This window comes from Chionomys nivalis, chromosome 4, assembly GCF_950005125.1.
Source record: "Chionomys nivalis chromosome 4, mChiNiv1.1, whole genome shotgun sequence".
Lineage (NCBI taxonomy): Eukaryota > Metazoa > Chordata > Mammalia > Rodentia > Cricetidae > Chionomys > Chionomys nivalis.
The window spans coordinates 44,988,696-45,002,821 of NC_080089.1; the positions used below are offsets into that span (position 1 = coordinate 44,988,696).

The following is a 14,126-nucleotide window of genomic DNA, read 5'->3' on the forward strand; positions in this document are numbered from 1 at the left end:
TCGTTACTCTGAATCAATTATTCTCAATTATTTTATATTTTTATTTTCTTAATAACATACCTAGCTAGTTTATATTTGTAATCTGTCCAAGATGCTTGGGGAACCCAGTGTGCTTTGACAATACGTCACTTAGAAGTCATCACAGTTTCCCGATGAAGATGTTCTTTGTATCAAGTGTGCATGGGCACACAGAGACCAGAGGTGCATGTTGACTTTTCCTTCCTCTCTACCGTCTCTTTTGAAATAAGGTCTCTCACTGGACCTGGAACTCACCAATTCAGCAGGACTAGGTGGCTAGTGAGCTCCAAGGTTCTCTGTCTCCACCTTCCCAGGGGGTAGGAGTACAGGCATGTACCAAAACCAACATTTTACAGGGGTACTGAGGACTTGAACTTGGGTGTCATGCTTGTACATCAAGCATTTTACTGACTGAGCCATCTTTTCAACCCCTATGTGTGCATTTTGAGAAGGTCTCACAGCGTTGCTTAGGCTGCACTTGAACTCACCATCCCCCTGAGAGCTGGGAGTACAGGTGTGTGCCACCATGCCCAAGCCAAATATTTTTTGCTGTATTTAGTATATGTAAGTTCCAAAGGAATTTTTCTGTTTTGTATATATACATACATAACACATGTGTGTATGTAAATGTGCCTATATACATATATTTATTTGTGTTCACACAATACTTTTCCTGAGGGTTTTCTAAACTATTTTTTAACTCTTTTAGAAAAATGTAGTTTTTTCTTGGCCAAGTAATAAGGACACAAAAAGATATTTAATCATAACCTTTAGAAATATTTGACTTTTTGTTGTTATAGTTTTTAGGACAGGGTTTCTCTATAGCTTTGGAGCCTGTCCTGGAATTAACTCTTGTAGACAAAGCTGACCTTGAACTCATAGAGATCCGCCTGCCTCTGCCACCTGAGTGCTAGTATTATTAAAGACATGTGCCACCACTGCCCAGCTAGAATATTTGATTTCTAAAAAGGGATTTTAATTTTGTATTTGAAATTAATGCATCACATCTCAGTATATCTTCCAACTTCGATGTCCTGAAGGTATTTCAGTTAGCATTCCATTTTTTAAAAAGTATATAAAATATTTAGTACACAGAATTATTTTTACCATTTTCAATACTGTTAATTATGAAGTGTTGCACTGTCATCTGTAACCTTTGCATTCTGTAGAATGGAAACTCTCTAGCTATTTATCAGTGACTTCCTTTTTGCCTCCCCACCTCCCAAGTATCACTCTTCCTTTTGTTTTGAGTTTAACTACTCTAGGGACATTAAGTAAATGGACCACACAGTATTTGTCCTTTCTGGTTCAGCTTATCTTGCTTAGCGTGATGTCCATGTGTCAGAATCACCAATGACACATTTTGTCTGTCCGTGAAATGCTGGACCCTTGAGTTTCCACAGTTTGGTCTGGTGTGATGCTGTTACCAGTGAACACAGATACACAAGTGAAAATCCCTTTTTCTGTAAGCATTTTCAACTACATATGAGGGAGAAGAATCCCGTGATAAACCTGATAGTCTCATCACCCAGTTTTGACAGTTATCAGCATTTACTGATTGTGTTTCCTTTTTCCCAACTCTTCTACTTTTTCAATTTTAAATACTTTAAACCAAATTCAAGTAGTATGTTATTTTACTCATATATACTTAGTATTTTTCTTATATGTAAGGATTTTTAAATAACTTAATCATAATACCTATCTTAAGGGTACTAATACTGTTTGCTTTTTGTTTCTGTTTTTGAAACAGGCTCACCCTATAGCCCAGATTAGCCTTGAACACCGAAATCTTTTTCCTCAGGCTCCCCAAGTGCAGGCATGTTCTTTTATACTCGGCTCCTAATAACTTCTCAAGATATTTTGCAGTTTTAGACTAGATTTATTATATATCTTCCCCTCCACCATGTGAATATGGGCCTGGGGCTCCAGTTACTAGGTCTGACAGCAAGCTCCTCCTCCCTTTGCTGACCATTTCCCTGGTTCTGTGACTTCACTGGGTGCTGGGCAGGAAGGGCGGTCCCTGCACTGATTCTGGACTGTTACCTGTGGTGGTGTACTTTGTTCTGTCAGGCCATTAAATTGCAGGCCCGGCATCTTTAACCTGTTGCAGCTCTGTTAAGGCTTTGGTAGGGTGGTTCCTTTTTTGTTTTGTCCTTACTCTTGCAGGGAGCCCTTACTCCAAGGGTATAGTTTTCTGGACTGTTCCCCAAGCTGCTCCTTTTAACTTGAACTCCAGGATCTTCTGTGGACTGTGGACCTCTAATGGTCTTGGCTTTCTCAGGCTCCTGGCAGCTGTTCTCTGCCAGCTCCACCGCCTAGTCTCACTTTGTGCGTGTATAGTTGGGGACTTGGCCAAGGACCTGATTTAAAAAAAAAATTGTTCGCTTTTGAGACAAGGTCTCCTTCTGTAGCTCAGGGAAGCCTCAGACCCGCTGTCTTTCTGCCTCTGACCCCAGTGCTGCTATGCAGGTGTTCATGAGGACACCCGATTCTTTGCCAGTTTTTATATCCTTTTCCAATTCTCTTTCCCTTTGCTCTTTTGTATTAGTACTTTCCTTGTTTCTGTAACAAAATCCCCCCGAGAAGCAGCAACTCGAGAAAGGTCTATTTTGATTTACATTTCATCGTGGCGAGGAGTGGGTGGCAGGCACGGCCACTGTCACATTGCATCTAGAGTCAGTAGGCGGACAGTGCCCAATGCTGGTGCTCATGGCCCTCTGTAGTTAGGCTGGACTTTCCACTTAATCTAGAAAGCACTTTACACACATGCCCAGAGATTTATCTCCCAGTAATCCCAGAGTCTGTCAATTTGATAATTGATGTCCATGTCATCTTGATAGCCAAATAGCACTTTTAAGCCATAACCTTCTATGCCTTCACCCTATAGATTCATGGCCATCCCTAGTGCTACATATTCAGCCCAACTTCTGAAGTCTTCATAGTCTTTGTAACAGTTCCTACACTGTTGGAAAGTTCAAAGTCCTAGTGTCATATAAGAATGAAGGCAGCCTCTTGACTGTGCACCCTTATAAAATCATAAACAAGGTACATACTTCCAATACATAGTAGCACAGATCAACTGGATTAAAGCAAGACCAAAACCCAGCAGGGAAAACACCAAATCTTAGAGCTCTATGACCTGTGTCAGGGGCTCGTGATGGGATTGCCTGAGCCCAAAGGGCATGAGTAACCCCAGACCTTCAGCTCTTTTACACGTACCACACATAGCATCTCCCCTGGGCTGACTCTTGTAGCCTTCCCAGTGGACTTGAATGTGTCTGTGCTTTAGCCCACTGAGGTTTCATTCTTTCTCTCCCTCACCTATCTCCTCTCTTTCTCTCTCCTCTCTACCACTAAACTGCATCCCTATCCAGTGTCATTCTTTTCTTGTTGTACAAATTATTCCACTTAGGAGCCTTATCCACTTTCAAACTGTGCATCCCCCAGTCCTGTGTCTTTCATGCCTGAAAAATAAGTACTATGTAGATGATGCTGCCAATGTCTCCTGCCATCTCAAAATGGAGCCTACCCACTTTGGACCACAGTTGTATTAACTTCAGTGTGCTAATAACCCTGGAGAAACACTCCCCAGAGGTCTCTTTCAAGGAGCAGGAGTCCCTTCAGTGATATACTCAGCTGAGTCTCTTTTCTTTCATTTTCAGTGTCTAAGGTCTTGCTCTTGCGACATCTCTCTTAGTCTCAGTGCAGACTACTATAACAGTGTTCATCTCTTTAACAATCCTAAAACCTTGCCTTGTCTGTAAGGTTAAACTCACCACTCCTTTCTTTTCAAAGTGCCCATTTTCTTATCTTTCTGCTCTGCTTTTTGATATTTCTCTCTTAGTAGACCTGAATAAGAGCTGTAGAAGTAACCATATCACAGCCTGAATGCTGTCCTAAATTGAAATTTCCTCTGCCAAGTGAATTAGTTCATTGCTCTTATACCCAGCCTCCCTCAGGTATATAGCCAAATTCTCCACCAGGATACTGCACAAATAAATGGCCTTTAGCTCAGTTTCTAATCGAGTCCTTATTCTGGTCTGAAGCTCAGGAGCCAGGTATTATCTTCTGTTTGTCTTGATAATTTGGTCATCCAAACTGCCATCATAACGACCCATGAAGCCTGTTTTCACCATGCTAGGACTTGATACATAACTATCTTGCTTGTGTTTTATCTAATCCATAAGCCGCTCTCTGCTTTCCACACAGCTTTTGTTAGTTTGTTTTCCTCTGTAGTCTGTTGCTTAAGAAGCCGGGCTGACTTATAAAATGTCCAAATCCTGGATTTGGTCAATCATGTCTATTTTGTCACACAACATAATCTCCTCGCTCTCTGTTCTTGTAAAGTGCCACTTATAGTTACAGTTTGGTAAAATAGAGGTTTAATTCCCTTATCTAAAGGAGAGGCAGGGATTCTTCATACCTCTTCCATCACTTCACTTTAGGTATTGGATAAGGACTGGTTTTCCTTTTCAGTGATACTTAGAATAACCTGCAGGTTTAGGTATGTTCCTGTAATCCCTTTCTTACAGGATTTAAGTATGTTCCTGTAATCCCTTTCTTACAAGCTTTAGGTATGTTCCTATATTCTCTTTATAACAGGGTTTTCTCTTGATCTTGTCCAGGTGTTCAAGTTGTGCCTCTTACATGGTCACCTAGAGACGCGGTTTCATGCAAAGAAAGTAGAGGTTGATTCTAGGTCCTAACATTCCTGAGGTGAGGTTGAAATAGGGCAGTCAGGAGTTTGTGGCTAGACTGGGTCATATCGCAAGCTTGATTTCAAGTTATCATGGGCTACAGTAGTAAGACCCTGTCTCAAAATAAAATTCACCTCCAAAAGTTGCAAACTGGCACTGCTTCTTTCATGCTTTCTACATTTGTTAAAGAACTTTCTTTTAGCCGGGTGGTGGTGGCGCACGCCTTTAATCCCAGCACTTGGGAGGCAGAGGCAGGCAGATCTCTGTGAGTTCAAGACTAGTCTGGTCTATAAGAGCTAGTTCCAGGACAGGCTCCAAAACCACAGAGAAACCCTGTCTTGAAAAACCAAAAAAAAAAAAAAAAAAAAAAAAAAAAAAAAAAAAAAAAAAAAAAAAAAAACTTTCTTTTAAAACATATTCAGAAACTGAAGCAAATTTGATATATGAATGGTCATATTTCAAATTTCAAACAAGTTGTCACCCTAGCAATCTCCAGTGGGGTGCACTGTGGCTGATTTTATTTCTTTTCTAATAAAACTGTGAATCTTTGGACTTGAATGTGTCTGTGTGCTTTAGTCCACTGAGGTTTCATTCTTTCTGTCCCTTACCAATCTCCCTTTCTCTCTCCTCTCTACCACTAAACTCCATCCCTATTCTGCGTCATTCTTCTCTTGCTGTACAAATTATTCCACTTAGGAACCTTATCAGCTTGACTTCTCAATATCTTCTTTGCTTTCAAATAGGATCTCAGACTTGTCTTGAGCACTACTTTTCTTGGATTTAGAATCAAGCATTTCCTGTCTAAAGCAGAGTACACTTGGAGAAATATAATTTATTTAACATTGATTTCCCCATCCCTCCTACACAAACAGAAGCAGCACACTGCATGATTTTTTTTTTTTAAAATAAGAAAAGGTGTCATTCCAATTAACTGACCTTTGCTGATACAATGGGGCAACATGAGAGACACCTGTTTCTTCTGCAGGAGAGCCTGACTCAGATTGTTGAAAGGCCTTTGGGACATGAAGTGCCCTATCACAAGCCCCCTGGCCTTGCACTCTGGAGATACTTTTTAAGGAGCCCTGTAAAAGTCAGTCATTCTTAGCTGGGTGGTGGTGGTGATACACGCCTTTAATCCTAGAACTTGGGAGGCAGAGACAGGCGGATCTCTGTGAGTTTGAGGCCAGCCTAGTATACAAAGTCCAGGGCAGCTTAGGACTGTTATACAGAGAAACCCTGCCTCAGTCATTCTTTATCCATCGATGTAAATGGGCTTGATATCAAAAGATTAGCATTTAAAAAGAACATAAAATACCCTCTTGTTTACAAACCCTGCTTAGTGGCAAATGAGTCAAAAGTGAATTTTTAAAACATTAATGTAGTCAGGCCTCTGGGTTGGTGGGTTCTGCATACACAGATTGAGAGTACTGAAAAGTTGCATTTGTGTTGGTTAATATTTGTCTTGTCATTGTTCTCTAAGATATATTATATATATATATATACACATATGAAATGCTTCATATGTGCCAGATACTGTATCAAGTGTAAGAAACAGTAATGAACATAGAATACACAGATATGTAGTTAGAAGATAATAAAGTAAGGAAAAACATTAGGCGGAGGTGGGGGAATAGTGGACAGTTGGGTCTTGTGCTGCTCTTGATGGGGGAGGGGCCAGAGTTCAATTCTCAGCACTCACATTGTTTCTCACAACTCCAGTTCAGGGTTCTGATGCCCTCTTCTGGCTTGTGTGGGCAGCAGGCATGCACATGGGACATAGATAACCATGCCAATAAAATACCCAAACATGTAAGATAAAATCAAAGAGGCAGTCAAGCGAATACTGTGGAAATTCACGTTACTGGGGGAAAGAAAGGAAAGAGCAGAGGTGCTGAGGCAAGAGTACTGCTTCTGTGCTTGCCCATGACAGCGTAGTGCAGGGGAAATTGTGGGGTAGTAGAATAGAATATTTCTGTATTTTTGGAGGCAGGAGGAAAGACAGGCTTATCTACACTTGTGTGCATCTCTGTAGACATTCTCACTGAGAAGTAATTCTCAGAATGAATTTGCCACAAGTAGTCCTGCATCTTGATCACAGCGGGGACACTGCACATCTGCACATGTGACCACAGAACTGTGCTCATCATGCCCGTGCCCGAGTCTGGGCTCTGCTACTGTTCGAAATGATGTAAGGTTTAGTTACTGGGGGAGACAGTTGAAGGTACAGGAGACCTGTTTGTACCAATGCCTTGTGACAGATGCAGGGAGCCTGGGGCAGAATTGCGAATAATACTTAGGAGTAATATCAGAAGATCTCAATAATCTGGGAACTGGGTGGTAACTGTTCAGTCCAAATTGTGACTCTAGAAGGGCTGGAGGCAGGAGTGAAGAATAGTTGGATTCTGGGTTCTTTTGGGGGTAGAGTTAGGAGACTGTGTTGATGGGTTGGAAGAAGAAACACAAGAGCACGGAAGTTCTTGATCTAGACTAGCAAGGAAAAGACTGTAAGCACCTATAGCAGGCCACAAAGCCTGCTGTGTGTGAGATGGCGTTTCTGCCAGGAAACAGAGCAACAAACCCGCTTCCTCTACCCCGAAGCAGCCTGACCTTCAAGTTAGAGGACAATAGGATAGCAGAGTGAGCTCTCTCTCATTAACCTGCTTGCGGGCAGCTTGAGTTATTTTGGCCTGCCCTGGGTCCTTTGGAAAGAAGCATTTGTTTGATAAACAGGAAGTCGTTTCCATGGGTGTAGGAAGAAGAAATGATAGAACCAAGTGGCAAAGTAAAGAGCTGCTGATTGTGGTTAGCCTGGAATGGGCAGACATGTTTTCAGGTAGCCATATGAGACCAGCTGAGGACACCTGCCCCCTGGCTGGACTGGGCTCACCTTTCATCCCGTGGAATGCAGTTTCTGCCCAATGCTTGACCTACAGTGGTTTCCATCAGCTCCAAATGGTAGACAAATGGAGACAGTCTGCATGGCATGGAAAAGAGACTTATTTTAAGAAATGTTAACTCCCTGCCACTGTCCTGTTAGTGGCATGCCTCTAAGACTTCACTGAAGCTGGTCTAGGCAAGCGAAGACCCGCCTGTGTGTGTTTTTGTTCTTTGAAAGGTTAGGTATCCCGCCTCCTCGTGTCCCAATAGACTGGGACAAAACTAGAATGGATTCTGAGGCAGGTCTGTGTGCTAGTGCTGGAGTGGGTTTTGAGCCACAGAACTCATTCATTATTCTGTCACCCCTCAGCGGGTGCGTGAGCCTCAGAGTGTCCCTAGCTTTTGCCACCTTCACGGGGAAGAGCAGATGACATGTAAAGAAGTCCAGTGCCAGATGACCTAGAGTGATTGGCAGGTGCGGAAGAGAACTTGGATTCCACATGGAGACTCACTCCACTTTGGGTTTTAGCTGGCTGAAGCCGCATTGCAGTAGAAGAGAACTTTAAATCAGCCCCGCCTTTCAATAATAAGTAATAAGTGAGTGGTGGAAAGGCCGCATGGCTGACTTTACATAGCAGGTGTCTCCTTGATGTCTGCCTAGGCGGGAGGCAGGGCAGGACTATAGACTATCAGAAGCTAGGGTCCTGCGGACAGTTGAGACCAGTGGTTCTAGAGAACTGGTATTGGTAGCAAAGATGTAGGAGACCTAGCTCACCGAAGGCCTGGAGGAAGTACAATGGCTCTTCTGAGTCCCGTTTAGCTAGAATCCTAACAAAGATCAGATTGTGTTTTCCTTTGACTGTTGAGTGGATTCAGAACCCGCTGTGTGAAAGTACCCAGTGTTGATTCAGACGCGGTGACTATACATAAGTGCAGACTGGGCTGCTGCTCTGGATTTCTCCACTAGAGGTTAAATAGCCCATCTGGACTGGAGGTTTTGCTTCCTGCCTACTGCGCATATAGGGATATAAAGCAGCCGTTTGTCAGCAGGCCACTGAAAGGCAGGTTTCTGCAAGGACTGAAACTGCAGCCTGTTGGTTTCCTGGCACACCCGCCTGACCTTAGACTGCGAGCAAAGCTAATGGGTGGGGGAATCCAGTGGATGAAAATAAAAGCTGAGGCAAAGGTGTGAGTGAGCCTGAGCCCCCAAGACAGCGCTGAAGGTGAAGAGTACAGAGCGGCAGCAAGGAGCAGCGTGGGTGTGTCAAGTGCTGGACTGGGAGGAACGCCTATTGTGCCTACCGAAAGCTGCTTGCAGAAGTGATACTCAGTGACACCCGCAGCTGCAGGAATAGTGTGGGGATGCTGGTAGTTGCAGTTCTGTGTGGTGTGTGTACCCCAGTCTGCCCGGTGTGCTGCCACTAATGCCTTTTACCCAGGACCCTCAGCAGCGATGTTGGTGTGTAGAGTAGTCAGTCGTGTGCAGTGCCACAGACGCTGCAGAGCCTGGAGCTGCATTAACAAAATGCTTCAGTATTCACTGCATGGTGCTGAGTGAACCTGGGAAACACATAATAGTGTGTTTTAAAATGTCTGAAAAGTCAAGTTTTGTCATATGTGATAACTCTTAAAGGACAAGCTTATCCTCAAATGCAGGAGCTCTTCCTTCCCTGGTCCTGGCCTGTGAAAGTTGACTCCATTTAGTAGCTGGGAGCTGGGGTTTTGGCAGGGTAAATGTTTTGTTCAGGGATAACCAATGTGTCGTTGTGAAGATAAAGCAGAGCTAGGCTGTATTCTACCAGCTGGTCTTGACAGCAATTCTGAGAACTTTCCAATCATTTTAGAAAAATAAAGTACTTAGACATTTATAAAAAGTTTTTTAATGAAAGAAAATCACTTATTTTTGAAATCACAAAATTAATCATTCTGTCATGTTAAAGAAGCTTTGATGTGTTTTGGTAATTAATGTTTACTGCCAGACGAGTGTCTCTTGGGCATTTTAATTAGTGGGTGGCTCGGCCAGATGAGCTTCTCTGATGGTAACCCTTCAGAGGAGTTTATTCTTATGTTTCTCAAGAAGAGCAGTCTCCTCAGAGCTCTTTAATTAGACCAAGTTTAGCAACTAAACATATTATTAGAATAATTAGGCCTCTCTTAGGGAACGGGGAGGGGGGCAGGGATCAGGTACTGTTAGAGAGTGATCGCTTAAAATCTAGTGTCCTGCCTCTGATGGGGGTCTGGTTCCAGAGCAGCTTGTGTTATGTTGCTGTCCTCAAGTCTGGGACTTTGTGTTGTTTGTTAAGAGTTCCCCTGTGGTTCTCACTAGAAGCCTAAACACACCTGAATATAGCTCATCCATTGCATCTTATCTCCATCCTGGGGACTTCTTGTCCTCCCCTCACCTCTACCCCATTAAATTGTAAGTAACTATGGTGGGTTTTTTGTTTGTTTTTTTGTTTGCTTTTAGTTTTTAGAGACAGGGTTTCTCTGTTTAACAGTCCTGGATGTCCTGAAACTCACTTTGTAGACTATGCTGGCATCAAATTCACAGAGATCATCCTGCCTCTGCCTCCAGAGTGATGGGATTAAAGGCGTGCCCAGCAACTGTGGTTGATTTTTAGGGGAAAGCTTTCAGGATCTTGTAAGTGAGGCATTATAACAGTCTTTCCAGGTTGTTTGTCTGTTTTTAGTGATGTCAGAGTCTTCCTTGGCAGCCTAGGTTGGCCTCCAAAAAGATGCCCCTACCTCAGCCTCCCAAGAACTAAAATGATAGGCTTGTTTGCCACTCTCGGCTTGAGGGATCTTTCTTAGTAATTTGTGTATTTATAATAATGTGTGTGTGCGTGCGTGAGTGTGTACATGAATGTGCATGTGCATCATATTTACACTCTAGAATATGTCCCTTGCTGTCAAAACCCAATTTGTATTCTTTCAGAAATTGTCATGTAGATGGGTTGTAGGTTGCTTCGCACTTCTCCCTGGCCCTTGGTTGTCTTCTCTGTGCTCTTGGTCTTTGTAATGACCATCACTAGTAGTACATTACCCTAGATTCCATTTTCATATAAGTTTAAAAAAAATAAATATTGCTAGTCATGAGGGTGAGATGTCACCAAAATAATTGGGTGATTTCAGTGAACTATTAATGAGTGGTCATATGTGTACCTATATTGCTTAATTTTGCACTTTTTTATTATCTCAGGATACATAAAGCTAACATTCTTTTTCAGCTGGATCATTTGGTTAAAGGACTTTTCACAGAAGGTCATTAGAAGTGTCCCTCAGAATATGCTGTTGCATTTCTTCAAGATTTATTTTATTTTAATTTATGTGAGTATGTGTGTGTGTGTCTCTTTCTCTGTGTGTGAGTGTGTTTGTCTGTGTGAGTGTGTGTGTGTCTGTGTGAATGTATGCCGTGTAAGTGTGGGTACCCAGGTAGCCAGAAGAGGTATAAATTCCCCCATGGCTAGAGTTCCCTCACAGCTGTGAATGGCCCAACATGAGCACTGGGAATTGAACCTGGGTCTCATTGGCAAGCAGTATACACTTTTGGGTTTAAAGGCCTGTGCCACCATGCCCAGCCAGGATACACTCTTACCTGCTGAGGCCAACTCTCTAGTCCCACGGTTGACGTTTAATCCGGGCATCTGTCATGATGTTCAACTAGGTTAAGGTGTGTGCATTGGCGCAGTATCAGCCAGTGCCTTACTCTGTAGGAAAGTACTTCTAAAACTTGCTGCAATGATTGTGGGGCAGTCAAATGGCTTTTCAGTCCTGAGGACAGCCACAGTCTGTCACATGCCAGATTGTTTGTTTGTTGTTTGCTTTCCTCCTGTATTCTAGTAGCTTGACTAGTGATCATTTTTCTTGATAGAAACCTCTTGGTTTTCAGTTAATATTTTCTGTAAAAATTAGTATCATAGTTCTAAGAATAGCAGACTCAGATATAAAGATGTATATACATTGTTAAGTGACCAAAGAATGTCAAATTATAGAACTTTAAGAAAGTAGATGTCTCCTGGTGGTGGTGGCACATGGCTTTAATTCCAGGGAGTCAGAGGCAGGTGGAGCTCTGTGTGTTCAAGGCCAGCCTGGTCTACAGAGTGAGTTCCAGGACAGCTAGGGCAGAGAGAGAAGCCCTGTCTCAAAAAAACAGAAAAAGAAAAGAAAAAAAAAAAAAAAAAAAAAAAGAAAGTGTATGTCAGCCTGGGCAGAGCCCCGCAGAAAGCCAGTCTCCTGCTTTGTGTGTACTCTGGTCTGAGATATCTATTGCTATGACTCTGCTTTTTGACACACTCTTCAAACACAGGAAATGCTTTTGATGCTTATCTTCATGTGTGTTTGCTTGTGTACATGTAATCTTTTGCAGTGGGGTTGTGAGAAGGAAGGTGTTAAGTGTTACAATTCTTGAATAATAGCACTAAGCCCTGAGAACACTTCTTTCTTATGGTGGTGCCATGTGTACTCTTACGCACCCTCATCACAATAGACTCAGGCTTAGAGTGGTTTGAGTTCTTATTGCTGGTGAGTTTTTATGGATGTGCACAGGAAAGTGCCTTGTTCTCCTTCAGCTCTGTTCAGGTTTTATTTATTGTTTCGTTTTATATTTATGGGGTGTGGGTGTGGGCCTGTATATGTGTGTACCACATGCATACCCGGTACCCATGAAGGTCAGAAAGAAGCCATCAGGTCTCCTGGAATTGGAGTCATAGAGCTATAGCCACCATGGCTGTGCTGGGAACTGAGCCTGAGCCTCTGCAAGAGCAGCCACAACTCTTAACCACTGTGATCTCTTCAGCCCCTCTGTTCACTTTTAAACTGTTATCAGATGGGTGCTTCACTTGCCTCCTAAACAACCTGGGGACAGGGGTCTTTGACATCATCTTGGGTAGGTACTGACTCTCTCTTGTTCACCACAGACCACCTGGTGGCCCATGGAAGAATGGCAGAGAAGGAAGCTCGGCGGAAGTTCAAGCAGATTGTCACAGCTGTGTATTTTTGTCACTGTCGGAATATCGTTCATCGTGATTTAAAAGCTGAAAATTTGCTTCTGGATGCCAATCTGAATATCAAAATAGCAGGTGAGGTGTGTGCTGAATGTGTGTGGTGAAGACAGGATGGAGGAGCTCCTCAGTCAAGGCTCTTAAGGCAAGGGGCGAGAGCTTCTTGTTAAAAGAAGCATGGTGAAAGTAGGGGCAGTTTAGACTCTTTAAAAAAAATTAGAACATGAGCCAGGTGGTTGTGGCACATGCCTTTAATCCTAGCACTTGGGAGACAGAGCAGGCAGACAGATCTCTGAGTTCAAAGCCAATGTATTCTACAGAGTTAGTTGTGAGACATCCAAAACTACACAGAGAAACTCCACCTTGAAAAACAAACAACCTCCTCCCTGAAAAAATAAAATTAGAGTTGACTACTAAACTCGGTTTGTGCATGCTGAGTAACCACCGAGCACACTCCCACCCCAGTAGTAGTTTTGTTTGTAGTATTACATTGTATGTCCCTTATCTCCCAGAGGAAAACCAGAGTGTCTCATGCTTTAATAGCCTGAAAATTAGTAAACTTTCAAAGCACATTTAAAAAATATAGTATTTGCAGGAACTCTCTAGGAAGAAAGGAAGAGGTAGTATTTCAAATTCTGTTACTTTATTTTGTAAGTCTTTTGTAACTAATGAAAAATAATTTTTTTTTGTAAATAGAAAGGAAAACTACTAAAATTTTGTACTCAGCTTCTCTTGCAAAGGTTGATGTGTAGCACCGTGGGTGTAGAGCGTGTTACTCTACAGGCTGTATTCTGTAAGAGTTTCGTAAACTAGATTACAACGCTCTCAAAGCATAATATAATGTTTATTTAAAGCTGCTTTATCTCGTAAGATGTGAAAAGGTGGTTTAGGACCTATTGAGATTTTTCTTAGTATTTTCTCCTCCCACATATATAAATTCTTGCATCCAGATCTCACTTTAATCCACTAAGGGTGCTCCTTAGCAAGTTTTAAGCTCTGGTTTTCAGGCCAGCCTTTTATTTCATATCCACTAGTCTGCCCGTCTAACTTCTCCACGTTTCTCTCTCAGTGGCTCACACTTGTGTTGACCAACCAGCGTTTGCCTGACAAATGCAAGCGCATCTCCCACTGGTTTGAAGAATGGGAGTGCATAGCAGTCATACGTAGAAAAATGGACATTTTTGTCCTTTGACTGTTTGTAGGTATTACATTGTATGTCCCTTATCTCCCAGAGGAAAGCCAGAGTGTCTCATGCTGAAAACTGAAGTATTGTTAGAATTTAATCACCAGAAGAGCCAAGGACTCAAAAGCTGTTCTCAGATTTCTCGCGAAGAATTCAGATTTGTATCTTGTTCCAGGTCACAGTACCAGAGCAAGCTGTGGCACTTCTGTCCTTAGGCATAGACATACCTGTTCTGTTCCAGTGTCACCTGTCTCTGTCCTTTTCTCGGACTGATAGTTGTGCTCTTGTTCAGAACTTCACATAGTTTGTCACTGTTGAGCCAGCCACGACATAGCAGGCAAGAATCAAAGG

The 14,126-nt window shown here is 42.6% G+C and overlaps 1 protein-coding gene across 2 annotated transcripts in view; it reads left to right on the forward strand.

Moving 5' to 3' along the window:
• Sik3 (SIK family kinase 3) overlaps positions 1–14,126 on the forward strand; it is a 229,811-nt gene that overhangs the window by 136,347 nt on the left and 79,338 nt on the right. For both annotated transcript variants that reach the window (XM_057768062.1, XM_057768063.1), the window contains exon 4: positions 12,509–12,670. In XM_057768062.1, the coding sequence (XP_057624045.1) occupies positions 12,509–12,670 (162 nt within the window). The remainder of the gene's footprint in view (positions 1–12,508; positions 12,671–14,126) is intronic.